Source organism: Otolemur garnettii, unplaced genomic scaffold (assembly GCF_000181295.1).
Source record: "Otolemur garnettii isolate 467f Iridium unplaced genomic scaffold, OtoGar3 scaffold00003, whole genome shotgun sequence".
In the NCBI taxonomy this organism is placed as follows: Eukaryota; Metazoa; Chordata; class Mammalia; order Primates; family Galagidae; genus Otolemur; species Otolemur garnettii.
Window position 1 is genome coordinate 41,355,322 of NW_003852398.1, and position 17,332 is coordinate 41,372,653.

The 17,332-nt window shown below is 52.1% G+C and overlaps 1 protein-coding gene across 8 annotated transcripts in view; it reads right to left on the bottom strand.

Moving 5' to 3' along the window:
• The window catches only part of JADE2 (jade family PHD finger 2), a 54,354-nt gene extending 37,173 nt beyond the window's left edge, over nucleotides 1-17,181 (bottom strand). The window contains exons 1-4 of one of the 8 annotated variants that reach the window (XM_023516233.1): nucleotides 16,822-17,181; nucleotides 12,998-13,109; nucleotides 7,062-7,119; nucleotides 5,000-5,094 (exon numbers count right to left, since the gene is read on the bottom strand). In XM_023516233.1, the coding sequence (XP_023372001.1) occupies nucleotides 5,000-5,094; nucleotides 7,062-7,119 (153 nt within the window). In that variant the 5' untranslated portion in view covers nucleotides 12,998-13,109; nucleotides 16,822-17,181. The other 7 variants (XM_023516236.1, XM_003782183.3, XM_023516223.1 and 4 more) reach the window with 7 other exon arrangements.
• Nucleotides 17,182-17,332: the final 151 nt, after the last annotated feature.

The following is a 17,332-nucleotide window of genomic DNA, read 5'->3' on the forward strand; positions in this document are numbered from 1 at the left end:
CCCTAGCCACAACATCCAATCTCCCTGCTCAAAAAACTCCAAAGAGTTTTCAGGGAGCAACCAAGCCAGAAAGTCTTATCTTAAGCAAAAGGAAAAGTCTACAGCAGTAGTTCTTAACCCTGGCTCCAAACCGGAGATCTTTTAAAGTACAGGTTAGTGGGGTAAGAGGGGGGTGGATGATCAGAAATTACTTAATAGGTACAATGTATGCTATTCCAGTGGTGGGTACACTAAAAGCCCAGACTTCACCACTATGCAATGTAACCATGTAACAAAATTATACTTGTACTCCATAAATTTATACACACACACACATATCCAAATGCATGTACCTGGAGCAGTACTACAGACTACTTAAGTCAGAATATCTGAAGATGGGGTGAGATGTGTCCTATAAAGGGTTAAGCCCTAGCAATGGCTATGCCAGAAACCCAAGGCCTAAGCAGGGTTTACACAGTGGTATCAGCTCCCCATGCCAGGTCAATCCTTTCCCTTCCATTAGGGACAGATCTTAACAGCCAAGGGACAGATCTCTGTTTAGTTGGCATCCCACAGGCAGAGGCAGGCAGCAGCCTGAGTGAGTCCCCAGGGTCAGCTCCACCTTTTCCTTCCACTGTCTAAGGGAATCCCAGGGCAGATTTGAGACTTTGCACACCTGATCTCTCAGGAGCCCCAGAGCCTGTCCCTCCAGCCCTCAGTACTGAAGCACACACTGCCTGCCCTTCTTTCACGCTGGCTGAGGGGCCACCCACTGGGACAGGGCCAGATGGGAAACTGGGCCTGGCGGCCTTAGCCCTGTCCAGGGTCCTGACACAGGTCAAGCACTTTCTTCGGCCCTGCGACATCTCATCAGTGTCCTTTGATCTGCACTGCTGGGGCACACTGGGAGGGTCAGCCCCTGACTGGTCATCACAGGGCACCTCTGCCGATCTCACCTTACACCTAACCCCAGCCTTGCACAGCTCTTGGGTTCATCAGGCCCACTGCCTGTGCTATGCTAAGCACACCTGGACCTCAAATCCCCACCCCATCACTACCCATATTTAGAGGTGAGGAGACAAGTGAACCACAGTTCCACGGCTCTGTAGCCACCAGGAAGGGGGTTGCCACATCACGCACTATAAGTGCTCCCACTGGGGACTTGTGCCAGATCAAGAGTAGACCACATGACCAACCTGATAGCCACTCCACAGCTTTATACTCCAGATTACTGGACAGATGGGACTCCCAGAGCCCCTTTCCCCAGGGTGTTCAAGGCCCTTGGCCTTCAAGCCCAGCAGACTATAAAGACTCCCCACCATTTCCAACCCATTCACAGAAAGAGAAGAGAGCAGTCCAGCGAGGAGATTTAGTGCAAACATTCTCTGCTGCCAAGTCCTTGCTTTCATTTCCACCCTCTCATGAGCCAAATAATTTGGAAGCTTTCATTGACAGTTTCCTCTGGCCCCATGATAACTCACAATTTATGTCAGCCACAGCTCAACCTTCTCACTTAGGGGACCAGGGAAACCACGCAGGCTGCTCTCCAGCCTGCTACAGGAGGAAAAGCTTGTCCTTGGCAACAGTTTAAGGCTTCAAGGTAGGGAGGGCTGCGTTAGGTCTCCTGGAGCCCAGGACTTGAGGGGAGGTTATTTCTTAGGCAAATCTCAGAGCTGCAGAGTCTCCTGGGCTTGGACCCAGGACCACGGGTAGCTAGTCCCAGGGAGGCCAGGCATCAATACTCTTAACCAAGGGTCCTCAAACTTTTTAAATAGGGGGTCAGTTCACTGTCCTTTAGACTGCTGGAGGGCCGGACTGTGGGCCCCGGGACGAATAGGCTGCTAAGCAGTACAAACAGCGGCAGCAAAAATACCCGGCGGGCCAGATAAATGTCCTAGGCGGTCCACATGTGGCCTGCGGGCCGTAGTTTGAGGACGCCTGCTCTTAACCATGGCTTGACTACTTGCAGGTGGAGAAGTGTACAAAGACTCTGAGCTGGAAAAACCAAAAGCCAGGGGAATTTTCTGCCTCATACAAATTTTTATTTTGTTTTGTTTTTGAGATAGATTCTTTTGTCGCCTAGGCTGGAATGCAGTGGCCTCATCATACCTCACTGCAACCTCAAATTTCTGGATTTCAGAGATCCTCCTGCCTCAGCCTCCTGAATAGTTGAGTCCAAAAGCACTGGCCACCATGCCTGGCTAATTTCTCTAATTTTTTTGAGAGATAAGAGTCTCATTCTTGTTCAGACTGGTCTTGAACTCTTGGGATAAAGCAATACTCCCAAAGTGCTAGGATTACAGGAATGAGCCACCATGCCTTGCCCCATGCAAACTGCCTCAGTCTCTGCTGACACCTGTTTCCTCCCACTGGTGCTTGGAGAGAGCAGAGCAGGGCCAGGAGACTGGTCTGAGCTCCCCCTGGAGTCAGAACTTCCCCATTCCACTTCTGAACCACCACCGAAAGCAGAAAATAGGTGGGATTCTCTGAGACATAGGTTCCTTAAGTCCCAAACTGGCAAGACAATTCCTGATTCCCAGGACCAGGAAGGCACATAAAGGTGGCTACTGTTTTACTAATTCAACCGCAGCAGCTAGGAAATGCCAGTGGGTCACCAGACTGAGGGGAGGTCCCAAACAACCTAAAGGCAAGGCCCCCCAAGGCTCCACTTGCCTTCTGCCTCCCAGGCAGCACTTAGGCACATCCCAACCCCCAAACCAGCAGGGCTACTCCAGAGAGCCTTGAGAGCCTCACAACAACATCCTCCCCACCTCTGCATTTACATCCCCTTCCTTAACTGCACTCCTAGAGATTACCCCAGCTGCCTCCACCCGACTCCCAGGGGGCCACGGAAGGACCTCAGGTGGGAGAGATGAGGTTTCTAGCCTCAAAGGATATAGCCCCCACCTCCCAAGGGCAGTGGCTTAGAATAGGGTAGCTGGATAAGGAGGGGGAAAGGGAGGAGGAAAGAGGAAGGAGGGAAAGGAGAAGACGGAGGAGGAGGGAAGTAGTAGAGAGGAAGGGGGGGAAGGGAGGAGGAAGAGGGGGAGGAGAAAGAGTGGTGCTTTTTCAAATGCAAGGCTCCATGGAAGCCCCCAGGGGTTGGCTAAAGATCTTGGCAGCAGGATGGGGGTGTGCATCCACCCCGTGGTGAGGAAGGGACCAGGAGGAAACTAGCTAGGAACAAAGATACCCCACCCCCCAACCCTATGCCAAGGGTTCAGTTTCTGAACTCTAGGCCTATTAGCTTCAAGGACTTAAGGTCTTGGCCATGTGACCTTGGGATCCCCACTTTCCTTATCTACAAGAAGACTGAGAATTGTGAGCTAATTTCAATGACTAGAGTAGTGTGGGGTCCCAGTGCCTGGCTACTCTGTAGGCTTCAAGTAGAATCCCACTTCATTTATTTTGTAGAGATAGAGTCTCACTTTATTACCCTCGGTAGAGTGCCATGGGAACTCACACAGTTCACAGCAACCTCCAACTCCTGGGCTTAGGCGATACTCTTGACTCAGCCTCCTGAGTAGCTGGGACTACAGCTGCCCACCACAACACCCCGCTGTTTCTGTAGCAGTTTGGCCGGGGCCAGGTTTGAACCCACCACCCTCAGTATATAGGGCCGGCGCCCTACCCACTAAGCCACAGGCACTGCCCCAGAGTCCCACTTAAGAGCCAGGTTTGAAACTTCCAGCTCCTGATGCTCTTATAGCCTCATGTGTGACAAAGTCCTCTGGGCTTAGCACCAGAGCAGCATTAGCACTGAAGACCTAAGAAGGAGCAATAAGGCCCAACCATGTGACTTTTCAGGGAAGGCTGGAAGCAAGGCCTGGGTGTCCATTAGTTTACCCATCCCCAATGCTCTTCCCCAGGGTTCCAGAGGCCACAAACACTTTCACTTGCTGCAAGACTCACCTCAGGTCAAAGGGAAGGCTGAATAAAGAATGTATGGGACCGGGGCGAGGTGGCACATGCCTATAATCCCAGCACTCTGGGAGGCTGAGGCAGGCTGACCTGAGCTCACGAGCTCAAGACATTTGCAAGCTACAGCAAGACCCTGTCTCTAAAAAGAGCTGAGCATTGTGGTGGGCACCTGTAGTCCCAGCAACTTGGGAGGCACAGGCAAGAGAATCGCTTGAGCCCAAAAGTTTGAGGTTGCTGTCAGCTATGATGCCAGAGCACTCTACTGGGGCAACAAAGTGAGACTCTGTCTCAAAAAAAGAGAAATAAGGAGTGCATGACTAACTGGATGGCTAGGAAGACCCCATCCTTCATCCCCACATCAGCAAATCTTTGTTACCCTTGGCCTCCAAAATATCCCAAACACCACTGCTTTTTTTTTTTTTTTTAATTTCTTTTGAGATAAGTCTCATTATGTCACCCTCGGTAGAGTGCCATGGCATCACAGCTCACAGCAACCTCCAACTCTTGGGCTTAAGCAATTCTCTTGCCTCAGCTTCCCAAGTAGCTGGGACCACAGGCGCCCACCACAATGCTTGGCTATTTTTTTTTGCTGTAGTTCTCATTGTTGTTTAGCAGACCCAGGCTGGGTTCGAACCCATCAGCTTCAGTGTACATGGCCAGCGCCCTAGTCACTAAGCTATGGGCGCCAAGCCACCACTGCTTCTTTTTTAAGAATTAATTAATTTTTAAATTTATTTACAACTTAATATCATCACCAATCCCATTGCTTCTGACTTCACTGCCACCATCCAGCTCTAAGCCACCACTTTTTCTCTGCTGGAAGACTGCAACTGGTCTATCTTTCTCATAGCAGTTAGTGAGACTTTCCATTAAAACATCAGGTTGTATCTTTGCCCTGTTTGCAATCTTTGAAAGGCTTTGCCCCCTCACTCAGATTAACAGGTACATCTTCACAACAATCTACAAGGCTTAGGTGAATTGGCCTTCCATCCTGTTCATTCCACCCACTCTGCCACACTGGCCTCCCTGGCACTGCCCTTCACATCCTCATAGCACTCACTCCCTCCCCTTGGTCTCTGGGGAGCTTGTCACTACTCACCTCGGATGGCTTCTTTTCGTTCTGCCGGGGCCAGCCTGACTTGGTGCTGCTGGGCAGTTTGGAGCATCGTGATGCCGATGTAGACGTAGCGTGACCTAAAGAGAGAGAACAGTCTGTTAGGAGTGCTGGAGGGCCAAGAATACAACCTACCCATGTCCAAGAACAGGAAGTCTAAAAGGAAGCCCTGGCTTGAATGTTCAGGAAGAGAAGACCTCTCTGAGCACCTGGTACACTGTCCCTGCTCTGGGCCTCAGTTTCCCCTCCACTCACCGAGCAGAAGGGGTGGGGAAAATCAAAGGCAATTACTAGGGCTCAGGATTAGCTTGCTATGTGACTCCAGACAAGTCCCTGGGCCTCTCTCTTTGGGTCTCTGTGTACTCCCGGGTCACTCTCCACATGCCCCAGATGAGGTACTTCCATGATACTCTGGGATGATGCCCAGTAGTTACACAGATACCGGGCAGGGCTGTAGGAAGAGCGTTGCTCTCAAGTAGACCCACAGACCACCACCTTGAACCCTGACCCTGCCACTCACTTGCTTCTCATCCTATGAAAATAACTTAAGTCTCTCTAATCCTTAGTTTGTTCTTCCATAAAATTAGAGTAAAAGAATAACTGTCTTCAAAGGGTTATTGTGAGTCTTAAATGACATCATGCTTGTAAAATCTTAGCACAGTCCTGGCATAACAATGATTAATCAATAAATATTAGCTACTATTATTAGCTTCTAAGGCCCTTGCTGGACACTTCAGGACAGTGGTCTCAACCCCTATAAGTCAAAGGCACAATAAAAAGGGCCATAAGGAAACCCCAAGGCTTTAGTGGTACAGCCATGTGGGGGTGGTGGGGTGGTGGGAAGGAAGTCAGCCCCGCCTGGGCCAGCCCTGACGCAGCTCCAGGGCACATATCCTTGCAGGTTCTTGGCCCTCTCAGAGGGCTCCTTTGCCTATAATAAGGTTAGAAGCAGAGGACACAGTTCTGGGTTCTAATGAGCCAAGCCACAGGCAGCATGTTGCAACCACAGAAGGCCAGATGCTGTGATCTCCTGCTGTAGGAAGGGCTGACAAGGTTGGACTATAGAGCAAATTGAGCAAACAGAACCCAAAGGACAGTGAATGAGACCTGGAGGCAGGGAAGGGGCTGGGAACTGATCAGCTATCCTAGTATACACATTCTCAACCTCTAGGGGAGCTGTGGAACTCTGGGCGCTAGAAGGGGCCTCAGAGATCCCCCTAATCCCACTTATACACCACATATATGAATAAGCATATTCTAGAATTATTCTAGAACAAGTACAATGTAGAGCTGCAGGGTTCCATGTCCTGCCTCCCTGACAGTGCAGCCTCTTCCTTAGCCTGGGCATCCACGAGGGCAATCACTGCTAGGTGGGATCAACCCAGCATATCCCTCCTACTTACGGCAGATGGAACTCCTCAATCCAACAGGCCTGGCTTCCTACTTTCTCTTCTCCCAATTTCAGGGTAGGCTCCCTAAAACTTCACTCTTTCCTTGAAAATGCATCCCCCCCTTCCAGACATCCAACAGACACACGTACCCCATACACAAGTCTACTTTTGAGATTCTATTTCTAAGATCCTGTGGAGATCAGGTTTCTTTGTTAATTTGTTCTGTAAACATTTACTGCACACCTACTATGTGCTAGATGGTAGCTGGGGATATAGCAATGATCAAGACATGAAACCTCTTATCAAAAAGCTCAGCGCTGGTTAGGAAGTGATACTTATCCAGTCAACTGCAATAGAGCAACAAGTCTCTATTGTGTAGAGACTTCTTATAAGGGTCCCGACTCAACATATGCAAAGGCCCAGAGAGGGGCTGTTCTGTTCCAAGGGTGAAAAGGAGTAGACTGAAGAGAACAAGCCCTGAAGGCCACGGTAAAGAACCTTCTTAGGGACAGGGGGACCTGACTTGATTTCTGCTTTCATCAACATGCCCCTTGGTCAAGGAAAGACAATGGGGAAGCCTCCTCCCACCTGGATCTGTGGACCTCATAATTATTCAACTACTTTCCCTGCAGAAGCCCTGAATTGGAAGGCCTTACTGTCAGTGGTATCAGAGTTGTCACTGCTGATGGAGTATTTCCGTCTCTTCTCTTCCATCTGCAACAAAATGAAGGCCCATTATATTCACATCTTAGGAAATCCTCAGGCACCCAGAAAATCACCCCATAACCTACACTGCACCATGACAGACCTCCCCACACTTACTCCTTTGCAGAAAGATAAGGCCCTACCCCAGCCTCCTCCCACCCGCCCAGAGAGGTCCAGAGTTCATGGAGATGGCTGCATCTCCCCTCTCCTGAATCGAGAGCCCTCAGACAAGCAGGAAGCTGGCAAAAGCTGACACAGAAGGAGAGGGCATGGGGGGAGGGTCAGCAGGCTCAAACGCAGTGACCATGACCTGCCCAGCTTCCACTTAAACTCAGGCCCACCAGCAAATCCACTTCCACTGCAAAGGCCTCCTGAGTGGGAAGGGTAGAGGAGAGGAAACAAGACTGATTTTTCTAGGACTATGCTATCCAAAGGTAGGGATAACATAGCACAGACAGCACTGAGGGCACAATCCTGAGTGTGGCAGTCAGTGGGATGCAGAAATGGTGTGGGGCAAGCTCCAACTGGGTCCCTAAGACACTGGGCCCAGGTGCCTGGTCCTACGGTGGGCTGCCCTGACCTCCTGATAAGAGCACAAACCAACTTTATCTCATCTGGGATACTTAACTTCATGGTAATAACAGCAACTCTCACATGTGGGCCTCACAGAGCCCACAGGGGGTGCTTCCTGTATCCATACCATCTCCTGTTCCTAGCCTAGTAAGCTGTGATCTGTTAGCTCCATTTACAGGTGAGGTTCAATGCCTTGTCCTGCTAGTGATGGGCTGAAATGGCTCTGATCCCTGAGCTCATGCTGGGCTGCCTTTGTGGCACCCACTCATTAGTTCCTGCCTGTCCAAAGTGTTTTTTCAGCTATTATTTGCTCTAATCCTAAAGAGTCATGGGTAGCAAAGACTGCTCTAGTCCCCTTGGAGGGAAGGTGCCTTGTTAACCTGCTCTGGATCTTACATCCTCTCTGCACCTGAGTCCTAATGTGACAATAGATCCAGGGCTCAGTGTTCAGAACACTTTCCACCATGCTCCTGTTCATCTTGAACTGCCTCATTGCCTACGGCAAAGGTCAGAGAGGGAGTCTGTCAGGAGGGAGAAAGCCCCATGGCCCAGCCCATCTGCAAGTCAACTAGGTTCTCTAGCCCTGCTCAGGATCCTATCTGCTTCCTAACACCCCTTGCTCCCATCCACAGTCTGTTCCTGCTGATCCTGGGGTGCCCCTATCTTACCGCAGCCCTGCAAAAACTAAGGAGCTTCTGTTCTCTAAGGCCCATGTGACTACCCAGATCTCTGAGTTGACTAGGATGACCCACCTGCCTCAGACTTGGCATTGGGCAGGAGCTTCTCTCCACCCAGTGCTCATCAACAGCAGGATCAAGAGGGAACGAAGGCTTGCTGGTAGCTGCCCAGCTCCAAAGGTGTAGGTAAATAAAGTGTCCTCTAGAGGGTGAGGACCAGAGGACAGACACCTGGTAGTGCCAGTTGCTTGGATGCCTAGGAGGCAGGAACAAGGCTGGCTAAGACTGCTGAGCACTCACCAAGGCAGGAGGTGGGTGGCCTGGCACACAAAGACCTCAGTCAGCCCTTAGAATAGTCCTTCCTTGTGGGTGGATATGACGCCACCTCCCTTTGCAGAGGAGGAAACTCAAGCTCAGAGCTTAAGTGACTTGACTTGCCCAAGATGACCGTGTTTGTATTTGACTCAGGAGACCACGTTCTTGACCTTCAGACTCCCCTATGCAGGAGAACACAAGCAGTGCAGCAACCCACAACTGCCACCCTAACTGCCCTTCACAGACTGAGTGTTTGGAGTGTTTGGACAAGCACTTTGGGAGGCTGGGGCAGGAGGATTGCTTGAGCTCAAGAGTTGGAGACTAGACTGAGCAACGCAGCAAGACCCCGTCTCTACAAAAAATACCAAAAAATTAACAGGATGTGGTAGCACATGCCTGTAGTCCCAGCTACTCCAGAGGCTGAAGTAAAAAGATCACTTTTTGAGGTTTGAGGTTTGAGGTTGAAGTGAGCTATGATCATGCCACTGCCCTCATGCTTGGGCAACAAAGCAAGATCCTGTCTCTGAAATAAATAAATAAATAAAACAAAAAAAGGAGCAGCATGTGAGGAAGGCTGCCTCTGATAGAGAGCCCTGACTAGCCTACATGTTGCCCAGCCCTGCTCTGCCCTGTCACTGATGGGGTAAGAGTAAAGGAAAAGGGCTACAAACGCACCCATCCATTTCTCCTCTGAAATCATGAACGTACATTCCACTTCATTTCCAACAAAGAGGGCACTTCTAAGCCAGGGTCTTCCACAGCAAAAACATAGGGGCTGTGGATTCAGGGCTGACAGGTATAAATCTTAGCTCCACCCCCGCACTAGACCAGGGACCATGGGAAAGACATACCTCCCAGACGACTGGATCTGGCTTTTTACATAAATTTCCTGAATTTAAAATGTTGGCAACTGAGTCAGAATTTTTAAAACACTTTGAGAGGGCCAAACTAAACATATGTGTGGGCCAGAATCAGCTGGTAAGAATAAATAAGAGCGATGAAAAGCCCTCAGCACGGTGGTTGGAGATCCATACAGGTACTAGTTATTAATGCTATGACAGCCCTGGGCCAGGTGGGAGAGCCATCCTCCCACTGGTCCTCATCTAGGGAGCACCTCTGACAGCAGGGGGCCATGACCTTTCACAGTAAGGAAGATCCCCTAGATCCCCTAGAAGGCACTCTGACTGTCCATGCCCTTCTCACAATGCTGTTTCCTATTGACCAGGGCGCAACAGGTGACTATCAGCATGCAAGACTACATCCCACCCCACAGCAGTTCCCTTCCAACCTGTCTTCCACAAAATAGTGCCCACAGCTTGTGCTTCTCAGTCAGGGCTGCCCCCCTGGAGGCCATTAAGGGAGCGGATTTTGTGATGGCTTAATTGGGGTAACTAGTTCTCAGAGAGGAGCCAATGTTTTGTAAGTGAAGCTTCTTTCCTTTGGACATTGTCTATTCCAAAGGCCTACCTGCCTCCAGTGAGCCCCTACTGTCACAGAGGCTGCTAAAGCTCCAAATGAGGCCTGGACCCCTGTGAGACAGCCCTTTGTCCCTTGAATCATCCTCCTCTCCAACTCAGCAAGGGGTCAGGAAGGACCCCTTCACCAAAGCAGAAAACCGGGACTGTGAACACAGCTGTGAATACAGGCAGTGTTGACACTTGATCTTGGTCTCTGGTTTTTCCTCTCTACTGGAAGCTCCAATCTCTCCCAAAGCAAAAGCTGCTCTGGGAGAAGAATATCTCAGTGTCACAAGGCACTTGATTTGGGGGATAGAAGCATGCCTGAAATCCTATCTATAAGGAGACTCTAGGAAAGAAAGGCTCTCCTTTTCCTGCCATTTGCCCTTCTCATGCCAACCCCAGCATGCAGACACATGTAGAAAGTTTTCCTTTGGAGCATGGGTACCCTAGAGCCCCCTGTGGAGAAGAAGCCCACAGCCTCTCCCAGCTTCCTGTTCCACAGCCAACCCTTGGCAAGTCCAGTGGGCTCTGCCTCCAAAACACACCCACTTTTTTCCATCTTTCCTGTCACTTCACTGGTCCAAGCCAGTCTTATGTCTTGCTTGGAGCCCTTGTTCATCTCCCAGCTTGCACTACCACTCCCCCACAATCCTAACTCCACACAGCAGCCAGAGTGAATCTTTAAAAAGCATAAAGCAGAAGCCCAGTGTAATGGTGTGTAGTCACAGCTACCTAGGAGGCTGAGTTGGGAGGATCACCTGAGGCCAAGTGACGGGTAACCCAAGAGAAGCCTGAGTAACTTTGTGAGACACTGTCTCCAAAAAATAGAAAAAATTAGCTGGATGTGGTGGTTTGTCCCTACAATCTTGTCTACTTGGGAGGCTTAGGGTGGGAGGACTGCTTGAGCCCAAGAGTTCAAGTCCAGGCTGGGTAACACAGCAAGACCCCCATCTCTAAAAATAAAAAAATAAAAGCATAAGTCAGATCACATTCTGTCCCTATTCCTGCTGACCAAAGGATAAATCTCAAGCTCCTGACCCCAAGACCCTACTCAATCAGGCTCCTGCCTACCTTGCCAAGTTCATACTGCCCCTTCCTCACCGCTTTCTAGCCAAAATGGCCCTTCATTCCCTTAAATGAACCAAAGACTCATGCTATAAGACCTGTGCACAGGGGATACTCACTGCCTATAATATTCTTTTATGTGGTCTATGTATGTCTGACTTTTTACCTTTCAGGTTTGAGCTTAAATGTGGCCCATGACAGAGCCTATAACTCTTTTTTTTTTTTTTTTTTTTGAGACAGAGCCTCCAGCTATCCCCCTGGGTAGAGTGCCATGGCATCACAGCTCACAGCAACCTCCAACTCCTGGGCTCAAGCGAGTCTCCTGCCTCCACCTCCCAAGTAGCTGGGACCACAGGCGCCCGCCACAATGCCCGGCTATTTTTTTTGGTTGCAGCCATCATTGTTGTTTGGCGGGTCCAGGCTGGGGATTCGAACCCGCCACCTTAGGTGTACGTGGCTGGCGCCTTAGCCGGTTGAGCTATAGGCGCCGAGCCATAACTCTCTAAAGAAATTCATCATCCAATGTCTTCAGAGCAACCATCACAACTGTGCTTGTTGGGCTACCTGAATGTCCTTTTCCTTGGCAATGTAAGGTCAGTGAAGAGTAGAGAACTTTCTGTCTAAACTCCCACTGGAGCCTCAGCAGCCCCCTTGCACTGCACCCAGAATATAATAGGGAGTGCTGAGTGTGCTCTTGTCCCCTCCTGCCATAGTGCTGGGACCACACAGCCCAGCTGGCCTGCTTGTGGCTTGCAGGAACAAACACCCCAGCCCAAGATTTTGCCCTATTTTCACAGCCTGCCTTCCCTGTCTTAACCTCACACATTTTCCAGGAGGCTTTATTTGGTTGGGCTCCTGGCTAATGATCAATGTCAACTCAGTAAAAGGGCAGCAATTTGGTGGCAGATGTTTTCTTGGCAGCTGTAGCCACTGGTCTTGGTGGGGGCCTCAGTTCTGGACTTGAAACACCAATGCCCAATGCCAGCCCCCTTTAAAGACCTCTCTGCAAATAAATTCAAATAAACACCCTGGGCTTCCATTAACGCCCTTCCAGCTGACCCTGGGAACAGTGGGCCTTTCAGGCCTGCTACTGCAGCCGCTCCCTGGGCAGTTAAAACACCCCAACCTGGCCTCCAGCTTCTCCCCTCCAGGGGCCACCAGATCTGCCCTGCCCACCACCACACACAGCAGGATTTCGTCCTCCTCCTTAAGAAAGGGGGTGGGGAGGGCTTTCAAGCAGGCAATTTACCATTCCAGACACAATCTTTCAAAGAGAAACAAAAACTCTCCCTGTCTGAGGCAGACCACTAAGGCGTGTGTGTAATAAGATGCTAATACAATTTAATGATATTTCGGCTGGAAAACCTGTCCTTAGAGCCTCCTTGTGTTGGGAAGGCCAGACATTCAGAAAATAAGAGCAGCACACTCTTAAACCACTTTAAACAGGGGTCAGCACCCCACTCTTTCCTATCTCTCATTAACTTTAATGCCTTCTCAGGGACAGCAATTATAGTTACAAAAATGATTTTGTACACACAGACTAGAAGACTGCTGCCTGGAATCCTCACACTGGCTTCATAGACCTGCTTCTCTAAGCCTAGGAGAGCCTGAACCCTTCTGCGGCACCCAGCACTGCCCACCTGCAATTCCAAGTGTCTCAAAGGGCACCCAACTCCCCTAGATCATGCTGCCCACATCCACCCCCTGGACCATTTCTGGGGACACACCAACAAGGTGGTGGGAGAATGAGAGCTTTGTCTACTTTGTCCTTCAGCACCTTCTCACCCTACTCTTCACCTCAGATAGGGCAAAGCTCAGTCCACTCACTCCCACATCTGGCTGCCCGCTGGCATCTGCAGGATCCTTCTGATCCTTTCTTCAGAGAAGGAAGCTGGCTCTTTGGCCTAGCCTAAAGGTAAGAGATCAAAGGTCAAAGCTGCATTGGGGCCCTCCCAACATTATTAATACAAACAGTTAAGAATGGCTAACAATAATAATCAAATACTTACCACATGCCTGGCTTTGGGCTTAAGTCTCTCTCATGCAATACATCACTTATTGTGCACACCCACCATGAGGTAGGTACTATTATTAATTTCACTTGCAGATGAAGAAACTGAGACACAGAACCATTATCACAGCTGGTAACTGTACAGCCTGGATTCAAACCTAAATTGTCTGATTCTAGAGGAGTACCCTGCCCTCAATGGGCTAAGCTGTATTGGCCTACAATTTCCTGGGTGTGGGTGGGGGTATTCCTGAGGAAGGCTGCAGAGGAGCTTTGAGCTAAGACCTGCAATAGTAAGCTTTTGAGTCACATGGTAAGGGTTGTTTGCGGAGGACCGGGCAAGCCAAGAGTATCCTGTCCCTCAACTCTGACCTGTCTTCCCCATTAAAGAACCTAAAAAGAGAACTGTGAAGTCCCAAAGAGTATGCTATGAAAAATTCGGACTAGAAGCCTCTTACCTAGGTCATGAGCATAAGACAACTACCTCCTTACTAATAGGAACATCAGTTATAACCAGAATATCTTGTCCCCAACTAAATGAATGTGGGAGTCAGTACCAAAGGCCTCATTTCAAGTCTCTGTGGTGCACCTGGAGCCTGGGACCAGCATTCCTACCTCACTTGTCAATGAAAGCTAAGTGGAGATTTTTGACAGCCTCTTGGATCACTGTTATTGGCTGTTTAGCCAGGCAATTTAGGGAAAGGAAAAGCGTTTTGGATGGGAAAACATTCTGGAAACATTTGCTGCATTCTGAGCCCAAATAATTCTATCCTTAAACACTTCATCTTCAAAAGTGCTGGGGAGACCCTTGGCCAAACAGTTTCAAAACCAACATTCACTCTTAAGTCCTGCTGCCTGGGGCGAGGACTTCCCTCTGTGAGGCATTTGCTGCAGAACCAAATGCTTTTCCACTCAAAACAACAGCCAACAGCACTTGGGACAACTGAGAGGGCTCCAGATCAAACAAACATCCCTTTTTTCTCCTACCATGCAAACTTTTTCAATAAATTATTCGCCCACTTCGGATCAAAGCCTGTTTTTGCAGCCTGTGACCTAAAAAGCAAATAGCATCTCTTAAACATGAAAGCCCTCCTCCTGCCTGGGTCAGCTTTATTACTCATTCCTTCCTTCTTACAGTTATTCTGTTGTTATTTTCCTCCTCTGCTTGTTAGATTGCCCTGCAAGTCCCAACCCGTCTCAGGAAGATGGGACAGGAGGGATGGTGTGTTCATTTGGGGCCCTAAGGTGAGAGAGGAAATCAGTGTAGGGGAGAAGCCAGCACCCTGGGAACCCAGGAAACAGGGCCAGGCCTGGTTGGCAGCTCCCTGCCCAGCCCTTTTGCCAAATGTTCTACTGGGAATTTTACCAGTTAAGGGAGGGAGTTAATGCCACTCTGGGAGGAAGGGCCAGAAGGGCCCATTACCTCCCCGGCCCCACTCGTACCGCAAACATAAATGTTGATAAGGGGATGTCTTGACAACTTATCTGGGCTCGGAACTCAGGACTCCTTTTTCCAGCAAAGGCAGGGCAGCAGGTCCCACTCAGCCCCTTCCTAACTCCTTTGGAATTGCTCTGGATGCAAACAAGACACCTCCATATAACCTTCTGCAAACTGATCCAGGATTAAACTTTGCGCCTAGCAATTCTGTGGAAGATGAGCCTTGCGTGCTAGGCGCAGGGGGTAGATTTCGAAATCTGCACAGACCAGGATCGCCGGCTGCGGTGTACTCTCGCAACAGGGCAAAGAAACGCAACGCCCCTCCCCCTCTCCCAACCCCAGCTCAAGGCCAGAGGCCAAGCTGGTAAAAAAGGTGCCTGGGCCAGCGGCAGCAGCAAAGGGAACTAGGAGGGAGTTGCGCGCCTCCAGCCTGCCCCTGGAGGCAGTCCGCGGGACCGCAAGCTGGAGACGCGCCGGCGTGATTCCAACCGCGGGAGCCGGGAGGAGGAGCCGGAGGTGGCTGCTGGGGGCTCCAGTCTAGGCGAAGGAAGGGCAAGAGGCGGTTCGAGCCCGGGGCGGCGCTGGGAGGTGGGTGGGCTTTTCGCTGGGATGTGGGGAGGAGTTTAGGAACTGCCGGAAAGGGTTGCCGAGCCGCTCGGGGGGTGGGTAGCTGTGTGTAGTAAGGGACAGGATTGCGGGGGCCAGGCCTATGGAAGCTAGAGTGAAGCCTTCCTGGCTGTCTCGCAGACATCCTCATCATCCGACAGAACAGCTACGAATCGCCAAGTTGACCCCTCACCCCTTAGCCGAGGAATGAGGATGTTTCAGGACCCAGGGATGGGCGGGAAGAAGCCGTGGGGAGCCACAAGTCTGCACCCAGGCGGAGAGGAGGCGGGCAGGAGCCGCTCCGCAGGCGCAGGCGAGTGGGTGGGAATAAGGGAGGGAGAGGAAGGAGGTGAGGCCGGGAAGATGCCACTGCCGGGGGCGGGGCGGGGCCAGGGATCCGGCAAAGGGACTGCAGCAGTGCTTAGTGGGGGCGGGGGCTGCAATGTCACTCACTGGGGAATCAGGTATGTGTGCGTCCCAGACAGGGTCGGCCACTAGCCTTAGCCTGAATATTCCCGATACCACCCAGGGCCCTGGGGCGGAGGCGGAGGGCAGGGGACTGCGGATACGTCCCCAGAGCAGGACGCGAACCGGCAGAGTTGTGAGAAGGTAAACAAGGGCCACGCCCCCTGCCGTCGCCCCGCGGGCGCGCACCCGCCGCTCCGGCCGCCGCCGGTACATTTCCACTCTCCCAGTGCCTCTCCCCCTCCGGACTCTCGGGCGGCCGCGAAGAGGGTGCTGTCCCCGATCCCAGCCCGCGCCCCTGGCGCGAGGGCTCCGCACCCTCCACACTCACCTGGAAAAGGTGTCCCCCGCCCCTCCAAAAAAACTGTGTTTAATTTGTGCAGAGCCTCAAAGCCCAGAAGCCGAGCATGCTGCCCCCGCGTGCAGCGCCCGCGTGCACCCGGCCCGGAGAGGGGGCGACAGGGCGGAGGCGGTGGCCCCCGGAAGGTGTCTGGGACCGGACCGGCTGCACGTGAGCCCAGCGCGAGGTCATGTGCACCGGCTCAGCCCGGTTCGGCGCCCGGACGTGCTGCGTATCAACAAAATGAAACTCGGGGAGACCGGAGGGCAGATAGCTCCGGGTTCCCTGAGCCCCTGCCCCGGCCGCTAGACCCCCACCCCCCTCTCAACGGCACCTATCTCTGGTAGCAGCCCCTCCGCCCGGCCGGAGCCCGCGGGGCAAGTTGCAGCCCCAGCGCGCCCCCGCCCGCCCGCACCCCCTCGCCGGCCCGGGGGCGCTTTGCCGCAGTCATTAATAAAGAAGGTCGCCAAGCTCACCCTTCCAAAAGTTGTTGTTGCATGCGCCCCTCTCAGCCTCCCCGCACTGTACTCTTTAAAACACGACTGACCAACATGCGCAATCTCTCTCCCCTGTGCTGTGCATCCCCCCCCACAGGCCCCCCCGCGCGCGCTGGCTTCCTAGAACAGGCAGCCAGCAGGAGAGAGAGGGAGCGAGCGAGCAAGCAAGAGAGCGAGGGAGCGAGAAGCGCTGGCAGATCTGTTGCAAAAACACCAAATAACGCCGTGGAGATGCACAGGGCCCCTCCGCCCGGGGCTAGATCTTACCTTCCTCCTCGGTGCCCTCCTGAGGGGCGCTGCCCTCGGCTACGCGCAGCGGCGGGGACCGGCGCGGGAAGGATGCTCCCGAAACCAGGAGCTCCCGGGGCCGGCGCGGGAGGGCGGGGGGCGCGCATCCATCCGGGGTCGCGGCGAGGGAGACGTCCGGGCCCGTGGCGTCCCCAGCCCCACGCCCCTGCCGGGGACGGTCAGCCTGCTAGACCTGAGCGGGTGCTGCTAGGAGTGGGCGCAAAGTAACTCCATGGACGCTACTCACCCCCCCCCCCAAAATATAGCCTCCAACTGCGATGGCCGCGGTCGGCACCATTCACCAACCCCCTGTGTATGTTTCTGTTTCTTTTTAAACCAAGACTTCCTTGTGATCTCTTTAGAAAAAAAAAATGTGTTGGGGTGGGGGTGGGGTGCCCAGCCCCACGCCCCTGCCGGGGACGGTCAGCCTGCTAGACCTGAGCGGGTGCTGCTAGGAGTGGGCGCAAAGTAACTCCATGGACGCTACTCA